Source organism: Haliaeetus albicilla, chromosome 9 (genome assembly GCF_947461875.1).
Source record: "Haliaeetus albicilla chromosome 9, bHalAlb1.1, whole genome shotgun sequence".
Lineage (NCBI taxonomy): Eukaryota > Metazoa > Chordata > Aves > Accipitriformes > Accipitridae > Haliaeetus > Haliaeetus albicilla.
This window is the reverse complement of record NC_091491.1, coordinates 7,190,080-7,206,508: the sequence shown is the minus strand read 5'-3', so window position 1 is coordinate 7,206,508 and position 16,429 is coordinate 7,190,080. Positions and strand designations below refer to the sequence as shown.

The following is a 16,429-nucleotide window of genomic DNA, read 5'->3' as shown; positions in this document are numbered from 1 at the left end:
GAAGCCCTGCCAGACCCGGTCCAGCCCCCAACAGGTCCCAGAAACACAACACACCCTCCCCGTCCTCTCTTCCCCTCGCCCAGCCCAGCCGAAACAACCACCCCCTCGAAAGACGGCTGCTCCTGGGCTGGGGGCAGCCCCAGGACCTTACCTGAGCGTGAAGTGTTCCACCGTGGAGTTGGACATCAGGTAGAGGAGGATGCTCAGCACCTCGCCTGGCTTGAGGGGCTTGTCGGGCAGGCGGATGAAGACGTTGCCGTCCAGCCGATGCTCCTGCATGGGCTGCCCGGGGGGAGGCTGCAGGAGGCTGACGCTGCCGATGCGCAGCAGCGGGTGCTGCGTGGGACCCTCGGTCCTGGCCCCCCCAGCCCCACGGCGGGGGACCATCTCCCCAAGGCACTGGCCGGCCCCGTCGGGGGCATGGAGGGTGTAGTACAGCTCGGCTTGCTGGCTCTCGCCCGGCACCTCCAGGCTCTCGGGGCTCTTTCGCCTGCCCAGCGGCACGGCCGGGGGGCCAAACCAGGCGTGGGGCAGCTCTGCCTGCACCAGGCACATGGCCAGGCTGCCCCGCAGACGACACGAGCTCTTGATCTCGCGGGCGTCGCGGAAAGCGTGGAGCCGCACGCAGGGCAGCCGGTCGGTGACGTCGAAGTCATCCCAATCCCGGCCGGCTACGTAGAAGAGCACTTGGACCACGGGCTGGTTGGCCACCAGCCGGGGCTGGATGATGAAGGCGCGCACCTTCCAGTTGACGGTGAGGCGGTCGGGGACCTCCAGGGTGCTGGAGGGCTGCAGCTGCTCCTTGGGCAGCACCAGCCCCGTGCTGAAGGGCCCCAGGGTGACGTTGAGGACGGGCAGCTCCTTGGTCTGGAAGACGACGAAGGGCTCGGCGCGTTGCAGCGGGGCACTGCCGTTGCCCACCGGGCTGGCTCCCACCTCCTTGAGGAAGAAGGCCAAGCGGGTGTTGGACAGGCGGTAGCTCACGGGCAGCGTGATGGCACCGGGGGTCTCAGCAGGCTCCGGGCTGGGGGCTGGCCCCTTGGTGTGGGCTGCGAAGGGGATGGAGAGTGCAGGTTAGCATGGGGCATCCCCCTCCGGAGCATCTCCTGAGCCCCAAAGCCGGGAGACCAAACCCAGGTGGGAGCAGTCCAGCCCCACGGCGAGGAGGAACCGCTGCTTCGGACCCCGGACCCCTCGTAAGGGCAGCAGGAGTCTAGCTGGGTTTCTCTCCTGCAAACTAAAAACACAGAAGACCTCCCTGGGACCTTAGCCATCGTTGTGCTTCCCGGCGGGTGGCTCCAGCCTCACCAAACCCACCCTCGGCATGGGATGGGGTGTCCAGCGAGAAGGGATGCTCGGGGGCTGCCCAAGGCTGGGACAGGGTGTGTTGAAGCCGCATCCAACCTTGGTATTGCCCCTGGGGACCCCAAAGTGCTGGTCACCCACCCCAACACGCTGGCCAAGGCACTGGCCAAAACAGCACAGACCCACTTACAGAAATAGGGCACAACTGGCTACATCCCTGCTTCCAAATGCACAGAGAAAAGGATGCTGAGTTTCTCCAGAGGCTCATTACCAAAAATTAGGCAGGTCCAGGTTAATTTTTGGCTGGCAGATCCCATCAAGTATCTATGATCAAGGCTTTCCTCCTGCTTTTAGCTCCCAGATCACAGGGGGAAGGTGACTAAATCAGCTTCTTCACCCCAGACTCGCTCCGTCCCCATGGGCTGCCCGTAAGGGTGGTGTCACAGCTGGTCTGTCACCTGTCACCCACCCGGGAGTGCCACCCACACGGTGCTGTCCCTGTGCACCAAAGCCGGCCTAACCCCAATTTTTCGAGGCATAGACATGACCTGGTGGAAAAGTGATGGAGATGATGTTGGTGCCACTTTGTGCAAACCCCAGCAGTGCCCAGGTCTGACGGCCCTTAGGAAATCCCTTTTGTCCTTCATTTTGACCATTTTGCTTTAAAAAAAAGGAATAAACATCATAAAGGCAGAACAGGCAGCCACGGCACAGGCAGCGTGCAGTCCCTGCTGGCCACGCGCTCCCGGGGGGCTGGAGCTGCCCGAGCCCCTTGGATGGAGCCAGCCGGCTACCCTGCTGCCACAGCGGGCAAGCGGAGAGAAACCCCATGAAAATCTTTCTGCTAAAGCAGATGCTGCGAAAGGCAGTCGGCGTGGAGCCGCACCGATGGCACGCGTTCTGTCGGCAGCCACGGGAGCCTGGAAGACATCTCAAGGTCTTTGCATCCGCCAGCGGCTGCCAGCGATTCCCAGGAGGCCTAGGTCCCCCCCCCCGCTCCCCTCGGCTCTCTGCCAGCCCCCCGCACCCCACGTTCCCGGCGCTGATTGCAACCGCTCCCAAGCGACTCCCAAGCAGGAGAGCCCAAATTACCCGTGTCAGACGGCGACGAAAGGTGCGGATGTGACGGCTCCGCTCCTGGGAATGGCTCAGCCCCCTCCCCGGTGGGGGCTTCAGAGCATGCCAGGAACCCAAGGCTTTCCCCAGCCGGGAACATGGCCTTGGCCAGACCCCCCAGGACTGAAAGGGACCCCGCAGCCCACCCGGGGAACTCTCTGCTGCGGTGCACCGGGCAGTTAAGCAGCTTAGAGGGCTCATAAAAGGATTAGCACTCGATACGGGGACGGGCAGCATCTGCAGCTACGCAGCCTGGGAGGAAACTTGTCCGAGAGCCAGGCAGAGAATTCCCCAGGGCTGGGCGGATGCTGCGGACACGCTGCTGGCATCACCAGCGAGACCACCATGCCGGCACCGCTGTGGGCACAGCTCCGGCTCCTGCCACGCTAACCCTGCTCGCCACCGGCTGCAGAGCCTGTCCCGCTCGCCTGCTCTGTTTTCCCAGCTCCTGGAGAGCCAGGAGCTGCAGGAGAGGTGCTGAGCCCCAGAAAGCACCCACGGATGCCACTCTGCTCAGAAATAACCACCAGCGAGGGGCCTTCTGCTCCTCCAGCTCATGGAGGTTGCTTTCTGCCACGAAACGTGAAGGTTTGCATCCTCCCTGCATCCCGGTTGACACAGCCACGGCTGCTTCTGCCATCCCCAGCAATTAGAAAAGGGGATTTTTTTCCAAGGCATGAGATTATTTGCGGAAAAGGATCCACCAGCTGGAGTGACATGAGCCTGACCACTTGTGTGAGGTACCAGCAGGACCAAAGGAGGCACAGGCAGCCAGGGAAAGAGGCTACGTTTAACTGACTCGTTGAAATAGCATCAGGTCCTACTCCTTAAAAATCTCTCAGGTTTGGGGAAGGATCAGGTCATTTCACAAAGAAAACCCACTCAAAACCCACCTGACTCAATGCCCAGCTCAGCCCCGAGCAAAACCCACCCTTGGGATGGTGCAAAACGCCTGGTGTCACCCCCGTCCCTTGGGTGGGGGGACAGGAGAGCCTCTGTGCCACCCCGGCGAGCACCCAACCCGCACCCAGCTGCCTGCCGGCGAGGGGCACCCGCTGCCACCCACCGCACTGGGAGGGCAAAAGCAGCTGGGTTTTCAGCTGCAATTTGGCACCCAGTTCCAGCTCGTGGCAGAGACCCCCAGCAACCGGTTCCTTCCTCTTTGCCATGGGGATTCTCTGATGGCAAATAGGGGTTGTATGCCCGGGGGGGGCAAGGAAAACCCCTCTCCTCTCTGCAGCCAGGCAGAGATGTGTGCTAGGGACCCTGCTCGACTCAGGCCAAGCCCTGCTGCGATGGGGATACCTGGGGTGGCCCTGGCACCGAGCCCACGCACAGACCTGCACCCCAGCCATGCCGGATGGGGGAAAGGAGCGGGGATGAGCTGGGATGGAGATTAATGTGACGGTCACGATTAGTTCAGCGCAGGCAGATTGCCGGCACCCAGAGAAGCTATTTCCTTCCACAGACAAAATGCATTTAAATGATGCTATAATCTGTCGCCAGGAGGGGGACTGGACCGGCGCCTCTGTTCCTCGGTCATAAACTAATCCTGCCGGGAGAAGGTCTAACCCAGCCGCATCCAGCCTGGGGTGGGTGCCAGGAGAGTGGATCACAGCCCAGCCCAGCTCGAGCCTCTGCGCCACGGAGGGACAGAGGGTGGGGAGGGAAGGAGAAGGGGGAAGGAGATGCATGGCTGTATGGATGCGCGGCTGCTGGCTAGGCAGCAAAGAAGAAAGGGTGGATAAGGATAGATGAACCAGCAGAGAGAATGGAGGGTGCCTAGATGGATGGATGGATGGAGATAGGCAGATCAGAAACGGGTAGACAGCAAGAGAATAGCTCTAGGAAGAGGGAGAACAGGCAATGGAGGGAAGGATGGATGGACAGCACAATGGCTCAAGAGACGAAGAAAGGATGGAAGGAAGGACAGACAGCACAGCAGCTCAGGAGATGGAAGATGGATGGAAGGAGAAAGGGTGGATGGAGGGATGGACAGACAAGCAGAACAGCTCAGGAGACTCCAGCCCCCATGCCACTGTTCCCAGCCCCTGCCCTGATTTCTAGCAGCCCCTGGGAGGGAAGGTGGCTCTCATGCCCCCACCTCTGGCTGGGTTTGGGGGGACAGAAGGGTTAAGCCCTGGTCGCTCTGCGGTCCGCTGTGGTTAACGGGATTTGCAGCGCCTGACCTGCATTCCCGGGTTTATTAGGCTGGCGCAGAGGGGACCATATGGTCCTTCCACCCTCGCAGCTCGGCACCGCAAGCAAAAAAAGCAGATCTTTGTGCCTGCCCAGGCTCCGACTGGCCCGGGGGCTGCCTGGACCCCCCAGGGCTGAGGAGCCACCCCAGCCCCACAGCGGGATGCGACAGGACTCCTGTGCGTCCCCTCCTTCCCACCCCACGGCAGCCCGCATGACCTGCGACCCACAGCGGCGAGAGGGGGAAAGAGAGGGAGATGGAAACACAACTGCCAGCGAGCCCCTCGCTGAGCCCCCACATCTGCCCAGCCAGATGTGCCCCACACCGGCTGCAGCCGCCTGGCCAGATGGGCTGATCTGCTCCTCCCTGCCACGAGGGCACGTGGGGACAGCAGCAGCACCCTCCAGCCATGCCTTAAAAATCAAGACGACACCCCCCCCCCTCCCCAGGCCAAGGGGTCTTGATGCTTCTGGGGGTCTGCAGCACCAAAAAGTCCTCCCTGTCCCCCCTCGGTGAGGGCTCCACCGCAGGGTTTTGGTCACCGCTGGCCACCCTCCTGCTCCGTGCCCCCTGCTTGGGGATGCTGGGGTCAGACAGACTGACGGACACACAGGAAAAGAGGCTGACGGACAGACTGGACGTAGCTATGGCTGATGGGGGACACCGGCTCATTCGCCTTCCCTTCTTGCCCCAAATCCCCAGCAAACGGGGCACAGGGGGAATGCAGCTCAGCCCCCCCATCCTGCCCCCACTGCAGCCTCACCAGCCCCATTCCTGCTTCCACCCATCGTCCCGAGGCTGAAGAGCCTCCTCCTCCTCCTCTTCCCCTTATCTAGCACCAATAGCCAGCACTGAGCTCCAGCTTAGCCCCAGCCGTCTGCCATAGGGATCGCTTTAGCAACGCTCCAGGGGGGATCTTTATCCTGGCTTATCCCGTGGGATGTGGTGGGGGGCTCCCGGCATGTATATCCCCACTTAGCAGGGGAAGAGCATATAGGAAAAGCACTGGAGAAGAGGGAGGAGATATTTGAGGTCATGCCAGGCGGGTTAAAACCTCTCATGATTTTAACAGGCAGCACTGGGGGCTTGGCGCATCAACGGACCAAACGCAGCTCCAAGGGAGATCCCAAAATACCGGCGATGTGAGACACCAGCCCCGGCTCCTGCCCGGCCACTGCCACGCGCTGTGGCCGTAGCCCACGCCAGCCCATCGCAGCTGGCCTTCCGTGGTGGTCCCACCTCAGAGCAAGCAGGGAAAGTTGTCCGTAAGGCAATGACTTGAGCTGACACGATGATAAAACCTTCACTAAATACATGGGAAGGGCTGCAGGGTGGGATGTCAGGGGGGTGGCAGGGAGCTGTATTATCATCCCTAGCAGAGGGCTTCACGCTGGCTTCAAACCCAGCTCGGGACTCTTTGGAGGGGTTTTGGCGGTCACAAGTCGCTGGGATTCCTCACCACGGGATGAAAAGGCCAGCAGGATTCCATCAGTGGTCCAAAACCCTGGACACAGGCCCTGGGACCCTGCAAACCACAGCAGCCGAGGGCACAGCTATCATCTCCAGTTCTCTGCAAACACAAGCAGGGGATGCTTCTTCTCCCGGCCACAGGGCTGCCAGCACCACCGGGACTGCTAGTACTCCCGTTCTCCCTAGATCCAGCCCAATATCAGGGTGACAAGGTGATGATCCTATCCCTGAACCAGGGAGATGAGGGCAGGACATGCTGCTGCCTCAGTTTCCCCACATGGGTCAGCACCCAGATGAGACAACGGGGTGACGGATCTGCCCGAAACACCGAGAGCCAGGGAATCACAGCAAAACCCTGCAGCCCCCGAGGATGAAGCCCAGCCTGGCTATTTCCCACCAGGCCACCAGCACAGTTGTCCCAACTACTGTTTCGTTTCAAGCCAGCATAAAGTCACCCCGCTCCCCCGAGCATCCACAGATCCCCAGCCGAGGCTTCAGAGCCCTAAAACCTGGTGGTCCAGGTTTTGCCCCCACAGCCAGCAGGGCCAAGCACAAAGGGGAAACACGGGCAGCAATGGCCCCAAATGCCAGGGATGTCCCACATCAAGAGTTCCCAGGGATGTCCCGCACCTGGAGCTCCCACATCTGGATGTCCCAACAGCTGGCTGCTCCCACTAGAGGCAGCCCTGGCTCCCAGGGAAGAGCCAGGCTCGTGCCCCATCTCCCCACCCGACCCGCGAATGGGCATCACACCCATCCCTTTCCCTCCCTGCAGTACTGATCCCTACCATGTTACACACCAACCCAAGCGGGGTCAGCACCTCCAATCGTCCTAAAAAAATAACAAAAAGGGGAAACGGAGGCCTCCACACCTCCACTCAGTCAGCCCCAACACAAGCCCCGCTCCACTCCACGCTTCCACACACCCAGGGAAAAAACCACCCAGTAATAAAACACAAGTAGAAATTAGAAAATACAAGTGAGCCCCTCGTGGAAACCTCCAAAGTGTTTCCCAGATGCCAGAGCCTTGAAAATTGTTTTCGGCGACATAAAAGACAACAAGCTCTCCCTTCCCTCCAACGCGCCGACAGCCTCCATCTCCAGTCCCAGCTAATTGGAACTCAATTAAGTGAATAATTGTTACAAATGTAAAATTACCTTCCCCTGGCACATGGCGGTGAGACACCCCGGCTGCAGCCGCAGGGAAGGGAGGGACGTAGGGATGCTCCCGGCTCCCAGCTCTGCCCACGGCCGCAGCGGCGATGGGGCGACGGGGCTGGGAACCCCTGTGGTACCAAGGACCGCAACATTCAACCCAGGAGGTTAAACTGGTTCAGGCTTCCCAAAATCAGCCCAGAGTAGGAATTGAGTGGGTGCTGGCCAGGAAAAGTGAGCAGCAGCATTGGCTTAGGAGTGGATTCTCTAGTGTCTAATACAGGGTTGTGCTTATGCCTGGTGGGTACTGCTATATTCTCCTTTCTTTTAGATTCTTGAGACTTCTCCCCCTCCAAAAGATCCAGCCCAGCTTCATCAGCAGAAGCAATAAAATAAGAAATGCTGGTGGGACTCAGCCCCAGGCCAGCACACAGCCTGTATTGCGGGGCCGGCAGCACTAAGCAAAAGGGAACCATCCCAGTGCCACGCCAGGCTGCGGTGCTGAGCTCTGCATTTCCCCCAGGAAATTATTAAAAGGGAGGGGAAAAAAAAGCAAGGAACCTAAAGGAATAAATAAATATGGCCTAAATGGGATGTGCCGTGCAGAGGCGCAGCCTGCCATAAATTCCTGGAGCAGGCAAGGCTTTTACGCGGCAGCTACTTTAGAGCAATTTCCACAAATCACGGCAAGGGACAGGCCGGGGGACAGGAGGAGAGGGCCTTTACGGAGGAAGAAGAAAAATGAAGAAATGAATTAAAAGGGGGGAAAAAGAGGATGAGGAAATGCCTGACCATGAATGTCCACAGGGATGCCCAGGGGCTCCGAAAGGGGTGGGGGGGAGCAGCCCCGGGATAAAGCCGGCAGCCCCTGAGCCCCCAGCACACGCTGTGGTGGGTCCTGGGCTGGTTGCCCCCCATGCTAGGTTCCTCCCATGCCAGGAGCTGGGAGCAGCCCCCCCAGCAGCAGGCGAGCACAGATGGTTTCCCCAAATAACCCCCTCCGGGAGCCAGAAGGAGGAGGACAGGCAGCAAGGGAGAGCCCTGAAGGGTGGCCTGGGGAAGCAAGGACAGGGACAGCAGCTCCCGAGGGAGAAGCCCCCAGCATCATGGTGTTGGGGCAGAGGCGATGCAGTGACACCCCCCCCCCCAAAGCCACATGTCCTGCTTGGACGCCCCCCCGTCCCCTCTCTGTCCCTTCCCACTATAGTCAGGAGCAGGAACATCGTCCCAGCACCCTCCAAAACTGAACACCAAATATGTCCCCCAGGCCGTGCCAAGTGACACATTTCAGACTGATTAGACACCGATTAATTTTCCCCCCGGTGACGCGTGTCAGGTTGCATTTGGAGCCGGAGCGGGATTCGATTCCAGAGGCACCCAAGGAGCACGAGGAGCCACAGATAAATCCAGCCCCAGACCCCAGCAACCGGGGCTGGGGTCCAGCATCGGCCCCAAACCACATCCCAGCAGCCCCAGAAGCAGAGCTGGGGACAGGCACTGGGCCAGGGACTTCACCAGTTCAGCACTTTGCCACCCAGCAAACCAGGCACAGCATCAAACACACGCAGCTCGAATACATCCCCTTCCTTTTTTAATTTAGCTGGTACCTGGGGAGGAGTGCATCCAGCAACCACACCTAGCCGGCAGTGGCGGGTATTGCATTTTCAACCTTATTTATCTTCAAGAGGAAAAACGTAGCTTTTCCTTAAAGAAAAATAAATTCAAAATCAATTCATTCTCAACTTTTGCTAGTCCTGGGGAAGACCCCAGCCTCACCGGGCCTGTTTAATCAGCACAAAACCTGCCCCATTAACCCTTGTAGGAGACGGGAGGTGACAGCACCTGAGAGCAGGGGCAAAGCCACCCCAGCAGCATCCATCTGGGCTTTTAGCAGAGCTATTGAAAAATCAAGGAAGGCAAATATTGTCCAAGTGATGGGAAAATGTTCGCCAGCAGGAGTCGACGGCTTCATCAGAAGATTGCAAATTGCCTTGATTACGGTATCCTCCCAGGAGGCCAGACGAGTGAGCGAGGGGCTCAGCACCCAGCTGACGGTGAAGGATGTGTGCCCAGCGGGGAGCAGCAACAGGTCAGGCAACAGCTTTGGAAAAATGAAGGGACTGGTCCCCAGGAGAGCCACATCCCCCAAACCCAGGGGCATTTGGGGGAGAGGTGACAGTCCATAAATCCCCCAGCCCAGCTGGTGCCTCCCCTGGGGTGGGGATCGCTGGGCCACCATCAAATGTGGCTGGAGGACCCTGTTTCTCCCAGTTTTCAGGGAAACGACGACCTCCAACCTCCTCTCCCCTTGGCAAGGAGCACCAGGACCTGCCTCACTTCACACCATTGAACTATTTCTCTTTCTGGCGTCGCATGCAGACAAACTCCCCGAGAGGGACTCTATCCCCAGAGGCACCGTCTGGGGTCCCCGGCCCCCTCACAGCATGTCCCACTGCTGGAGCAGCCCCCTCCCTCCCTCCCTCCCTGGGGAGCTGCTCGTTAGCAGAGCCGTGTATTTAATAATAAGAGACTCTGATTAGATTAGCAAGAGTGACCTTTTCCAGATGGATGGGATGCCCATACGGCGGCAGCGACAGGCGCCGCGCGGGAGGGGAACGCACCGGCAGCTCGCCGATTCCTCCACACGCCCATCGTGGGCTATTTTGGCCAGGCAATTGAAGGAGCCAAAAAAAAAAAAAAAAAAAATCAGGTTATGCCATGTAAACACCCCTTCCCTCACCCGTCATCTCACTGCACCTCCCAGGATGAGGCCACATCCTGCTGCCCACCTCCCTGTTAGAGCTTGGGGGCTACAGGAGGGGATGAAACTGGGATGTGCCAATGCAGCGTTAGGGATGTTCTGCAGGGACCCCCAGCTGGGTTGGTTTTTCCTTTCCTCCTCTTTTTAGGATGCAGAGAAGCTGGGCGAGGAGGGACCTAAGCAGCCAGTCAGTCATGGTGGGGTTAATTAAATAGTAGCACTTAAAAAAACAAACAACAACAAAAAAAGCCAGGTTTCTAAAAATTGCTGAGCAATCCCCAGTCAGGGGGTTGCTGCCACCCAATACCCTGCCTCAGTTTCCCCCAGCGATACAGCAGGGCTGAGCCCGGGGTGCAGCATCGTGCACACACAGACACACACACACACAAAAGGACAGTTCTGACCGAAGGTATCGAGGCACCTAACGCGTCTTGAAATCCCCAGGGCCAAACCCTGTGACTGATGCTTACCAAAATCATCCCTCAAAGGATTTCCATCATGCCACCGATAGCATCCCTCATCCTTTTCTCTTTCCTCAACAACACCAAGAGGACAAAAAGGGGAGAAGAAAAGCCAATTTCCTGGTAGGGTGTCCAATGTCGCACCCCCACGTCCCAGCACAAGCATCCTGCTGGGATTTAAGGTAGCAGGGTTAGGGGGAGATGGAGTGGGCCCTGGGGTGCCCTTGGGTGACCCCCTTTTCTGCGGCACCAAAGGTAAAACTTGTGCCAGGTTTAACCCAGCCCAGAGGCCAGATCCTGCCCTCTCACCTGCCTGCCAAGGCAGGGAAAGGTCGTACTGCCCCTTCTCTGCACCTGGCTGGAGCTAAGGATGCTCGGCCGCTCTGACCCCATCGGCAGGGCCGGGATGGGGGGCTGTTAAATGAGCAAACGCTGGGTGTACGTTCCCAGTTTGGGCGTTAAATGAGCAAAAGCCGGGTGTACGTTCCCAGTTTGGCAGCGAGTTATTGTACATCTCCACCTGCTGGTCTGAAAATCCCGGAGCCTGGAGATGCTCTAAGCTGAAACGGGGATGGGGGGTGGTCCGTATCCCCCCCTCCACCAGGGTTGGGGTGCACTGGCTGGAGCCCCCCACCAGGGATGGAGCCACGGGCCACAGCATCGTCCTTCACTCCCAGCCCCACACCTGGGACTTGCCCAAGGTGGTAACAAGCGGTGGGAGATACGGGAGACCGGCATGGCCCCATCCCCATCGGCAGTGGGATGGAGGCGTCAGGGCTGTAGGATCCAGCGCGGGACCCCAAGCCTGCCTTGCGTGCTGGGACAGATGCTGAATAACCCCAACACCCCTGGATCACTGCCTCTGGGGGAGTGCTGCCTCTGGGAGAGGGGAAACTGAGGCACGCTGCGGGTATGAGGCTCAGCAGGCAGCAGAGAGAAGACGCAGGAGTCCAGGTTCAACCCCACGGACAGCACAAGTTATTTTGCAAACCGGTGGGTGAATCCCCCCTGTGCCACATCCCGACAGGTCCCTCGCAGCTTCGCAGCACGACCGCACCGAGCACACACCATTGGCACCCCCACCGTGCCGCAGCCTCGCCTCGGGGTCCGTCCGTCCCTCCTGCAAGCTCTGGGGCCACCCCAGGGCCATCCCACCCCAGAGGTGCCAAAAAAACCCTTTCTGGAAGCAGCTGATCCGGGGCCAGCAGCCAAGCAGCTCCCAGTGCCGGCGGAGAGCACAGCGGGGGTGAAGCTGGCGTCGAGGGTTGCTCTTAAATAAAAAACAAGGGAAAAGGGAATAAAATATCCCAGGCAGGAGAGCAGCGTGCTGCTTCACCGCCGGTTGACCCCCACCACCAGCCCGAGCCATTTGTAAGAAAGGCTGGAAGAATTAGGAGCTCTCAGCCTCTTTTTCCAGCTCCCTCCGAGACCTTTATTTGTCCAGGAAAGGCCGAAGCGGCAGCGAGGGCAGCTGCGCATCCTGAAAAGAGCCTAAAAACTCCTGGCAGAGGCTTCTCTCTCCGCCGGCACAGGCATCCTCCCGCGGCAGCATGGCGAGACCCGGCCCTGCAGCCGGCACAGGCCACCCTCGCCCGCTTCACGCTGGCATCGCCGCCACAGGGACCCCCCCACCCATCGCATCCCCCAGCCCAGGGGCCAGATTTTGCCCCGGTATAAACCAGAGGCCTGACCCACAGGGTTGTTGGTGTCCCAGCAGCAACAGGGGGGAAGCTTAGGAATGGCCAGGAGGGGATGGAGAGCAGGGGGCCACATCCAGCGCCTGCACCAGAGACGATTCCTGATGGATCGCTCGCACGGAGATGTTTCCCATCACCTGCTAGCAAAGCCGACAGCCGCCTTCGGCAGCGCACCGGCCGTGGGGAACCACCGACCCAGACGGTTGAATCTCATCCAGGCAAATTGAGAAGCGGAAGAAATTGAGATCGTGCTTCCCCGCCGGCTGCCAGAGCCCTGCCTGCAAACCCCCTGAACCTGCTGGTCCCAAAGAGGAGAGCTCTGCCCAGCAAACCCTGCCTGGGCAGCAACCCAAGAAGCACCCAGTCTCGGGGTACAGGGGGGCAGCATCTGCCACCCCAAAGGATGCTACGTAAAGTTGCGATGCTCGCCAACCTGAAGCATCTCCGCTCCAGCTCCTCTGTTGGGGTCAGAGTTTTTTAAGGGGGGAAACCCCCTGCCAGCTCCCCACAATACTCCCAACATCCCCCCCTCCTCCTTATTTCACCATTGTGGGTGAGCAGCTCCCCAAAGAGCCTCGGGGGGCTGCGGATGCCCAAAAAAGCCCTGTCTGAGCCCCAGAAGTGCCTTGGCCATGGGCTGCCAGTGCAAAATGGAGCTGGGCATGGTCCAGAGACCCCCACCGGTACCCGGGGGGATCTTGTTTGAGCTGGGCAGCACAGCCCCCAGGACACGCCAAGCCCACAGCCAGAGCCGGGCTGGCAGGAGGGGTCTGAGTGGTTCCCCCCAAACTTCCAGCAGCCCCCCATTTTCTGCTTGGCCAAGCTGGCTGCCAGGGAAAGCCTCTTTAGCTGGAGCATCCGTGGGGCTTGGTTTTACACAGAAACCATCCGAAAAAAAACCATCCACGGAAACCAGCCCCGTATCCCCCTGGATGCGTGACCCCTCTTTGGCCTCGCTTGCCAAAAAAAGCGCCCGGCAGCAGGTGCCGGTGTCCCCAGGGCTGTCACCAGGGCAGGCCGAGATGTCACCACAGCTCGGCCATGGCACAGCAGTGATTTGGATGCAACTCAGGGCAAGTGAGCGCAGGCAGTGGGGGCCCCCCCCTGCCCAGGCCACAGGTGGGGGGGGGGGGGGGGGGGCAGCAGCACCAGCCCCAAACCCCTTGCCCTAAAACCCATGGAGGGGGGGGAAATCCGAAACAGAGGGATGGCAGGGGCTGCACCCCCATCCCCACACCCCAAAATCATACCACCTCGGCAGTGCTTGCCCTGTTAACTCGGCTCAGGCTGGGAAAGTGCCTGGGTGCGGGTCTGGGGGATAAGCGAGTGGATAATAGCGGATAAAGCCCCTGATCCTCCTGCTAAAGCAGCTCTGCATTAAGGAGACAAGGGGGGGGGGCAAAGCCCCCCCCTCGCCCCATTTTCCCCCCCCGCCATCCTGCTCCCTACCCAGGGAAACAGCCCGCCGCAAGCGCTCGCAAAACACAAGCTGTCATTTCATTAAGCCAGGAATAAACTCTAATCTTTACCCATTTCGCTGGGGGGGGGCACAGAGAACCAGGCGAGGGGGCAGCTGAGATTGGAGGGGGGGGGTCCCAGCCGGGCACAGAAGGGCAGGGGCTACCCTGGGGGGGGGGGCAGATGGGGCTGGATGGGGGAGATGGGTGCAAACACACACACCCCGTATTGCAGACACACACATAATAGATATATTCCTGCCCCCCCCGCCGGTGCCAGCAGCACTTACCGGGGAGCAGCAGGGAGCAGAGACAGCAGAGCAGGGTGGCCGGCCCAGGGTGCATCTTCTCCGGAGAGGCCATTGCAAGGTGGGGGGCAGCCAGAAAGCTGGGGGGGGGGGGGGGCGGCGACTGGGCCCCGAGCCACCCCCGTGGCAAAAAAAAAAAATTAAAAAAAAAAAGGAATCCAAACCAAGCACCAAAAAAACCCGCAGAAATCCCCTAAATCCAACCACGTGCGAGCCGGGAGCAGCAGCCAACGGCGGAATTTGGGGAGGGGGTGGGGGGACCCGGCTCAGATTAGAGGGGGGGGCTCGGTTTTGCCCCCCCCAGCTTAGCGAGCAGAGCACCCCATCTCTGACCCCCCACCCCTCCCCACCCTGCACCCCAAATTTACCGCACACCCCCCCCCCCCAGAGCCTGCAGGGCGACCAGGGGAGCGCCCAGCCGGCGGGGGCGGGTCGCCCTCCTCTTCCTCCTCCTCCTCTTCCTCCTCAGGAGCCGGGGGGGGGCGAAGAAGAGCACGTGTAACCCCCTCCCGGAAAAAAAAGAAAAAAAAAAAAAGATGTGCTGATGAAGGATGATGCTGCAGGGCTAGCAGGTCGCCAGCCCCCCCATGCACAAGAATAAAAATAAGATTTCCAAGCGCGGTTCTTCAAATCAAAAAAAAAAAAAAAAAAGCTGAATTAAAGCGCTCCCCCCAGGAAAAAAAAAAAAAAAACAACCGTAACAAAAAAAAACCCACAACCCAAAGCAGGCGGGTAAATAATTAATCCCAGGCAGATGCAATTAATCGGCGGCAGGAGCAGCTCGGTGGCGGAGTCCCCGCATCCGAAGGCAAAGTTTGGGGGGGGGGGGGGGGTCGGGGTTCACCCGCTGCCCCCCTGCGGGGGCTGGAAGCGGGGGGACCCGGCCATGACCATGCAAAAGAGGGGGGGTCCCCTGCTCCTCTGCCCCCCCCCCCCGCCTCGGCTTCAAGAGGAGGGGGGTGCCCTACTAAAATTAAAGAGGGGGTGCGGGGGCCTTGGGGAAAGCGGCAAGTTTGGGGGTTCTGGCCCTTGCCACCCCCCCTCCTCCGGGCCCCCCCCGCCTGCAGCCGGGGCCGTGCCCGCCGCCGGGGGGGCCCCGCCGCTGGGCGCTCCCGTGGCCGCTCGCCCGGCCGGAGCCGCATCGGGCTCCGGTGGGTGCCAGCGAGGGGAGGGAGGCAGGGGGAGGTGCCTTCCTCCTTCTCCTCCTCCTCCTCCTTCTTCTCCCCCTCCTCTTCGGGCGAGGAGGTGGAAGCCGAGATGCGATTCGATGCCAGGGGATGCGATGCAATGCAGCCCCCCCCCCCCCCAAAAAAATCCCCCAGCAGGTTCCCACTCACCCCACGCACACCCCAGGTCCCGCGGAGGGGATGCTGCCCTCCCTGCCCTCCCCTGCAATGCAAATAAATAAAAAATGAGGTTTGGGGACACCCTTGGGGGGGGGGGGCAGAGAGCTGCATCCCCCCCCCCGGGATGGAGAAGACCACCCGGGTTTGGTCCCTTCTCACCACCCTGGGGGGGTTTGGGTCCCTTCCCCATCCCCGCTGTGGCCGGGGTGTCCCCTCTGCTAGTGTCACCCCGGGGGGGATCAGCCTTGTCACCCCGTTCCCTGCAGCGCTGTGCATGCAGGCAGGGCCCGGCTGCAGCCCCCACGCGTGGCTGGGGACCCCCCGTGCCCCCCCCGAGGATGCGGGATCAAGAATCGCTTTGCCCCTGTCCCTCATGGGCTGCCTGGTCCCCTCCACACCACGCATCCAGGGGAGACACTTGCAGCATGGCTGGGGAGGGATTCCCCTTGTCCCGGCTCGCCGCTGCCAGTATAGAGCCATGGAAGAGCTGGGTTTTCGGGGAGCATCGCTGCCTTCCAACCCTGGGAATGCCACGCTCCCCTTAACCACACGGTCCCCGGTGGGGATGCCGGCATTTGGGGACCGAATACCCATGGCAGCCATTCCCTACATGGCTTATGTGTCCCTTCCCTGTGACTGTGCACCATCCAAGGGTGGATTTTCCTGCCTCCACCAGCCCCACGAGCACCCCGGGTGCCTTCGCCCTCCCTGCTCTGCTGCCGTATATTTCCCCATCTCCCTTCACCAGGAAATATTGGCCAGCATGTTCATCCTGGCAGCCTCATTTACAGTGGAACTGCATAAGACATCTCCATTAATGCCAAAATAATTCACGGCAATTAATGGGATTGACCTTGAGCAGTGACAGAAGCTGAAGAAGCCCCCAAGAAGCGGCAGCCCGGCAGTGCTGAGGGGGGGAGGACAGTCCCCAGGCTGAGCCCCCGCGCACCCCCAGCACCTTTGGGTGCTGCTGGGAGGTCTTTGCAAACAATGCTGGGGGATGGCAGAGGGACCAGGGTGAAGAAGAGGAGGGAGAGGGGGTCTGCCCCGAAACCCACCACCCGGAGCCCTGCGGGAAGGGCAGAGCATCATTTCTGGCAACCGAAAAAGGCCCGACTGCTGCAGCGAGCGGCCCCATGCCACCGCCCAGGTG

General features: G+C 60.3%; 1 protein-coding gene across 1 annotated transcript in view; it reads right to left on the bottom strand.

Annotated features, from left to right (window-relative positions):
- TMEM132E (transmembrane protein 132E) overlaps positions 1-14,027 on the bottom strand; it is a 28,366-nt gene extending 14,339 nt beyond the window's left edge. Inside the window, exons 1-2 of the mRNA XM_069791351.1 lie at positions 13,913-14,027; positions 152-1,049 (exon numbers count right to left, since the gene is read on the bottom strand). Coding sequence (XP_069647452.1) covers positions 152-1,049; positions 13,913-13,985 — 971 coding nt within the window. The 5' untranslated portion in view covers positions 13,986-14,027. The remainder of the gene's footprint in view (positions 1-151; positions 1,050-13,912) is intronic.
- Between the last annotated feature and the right edge of the window lie 2,402 nt (positions 14,028-16,429).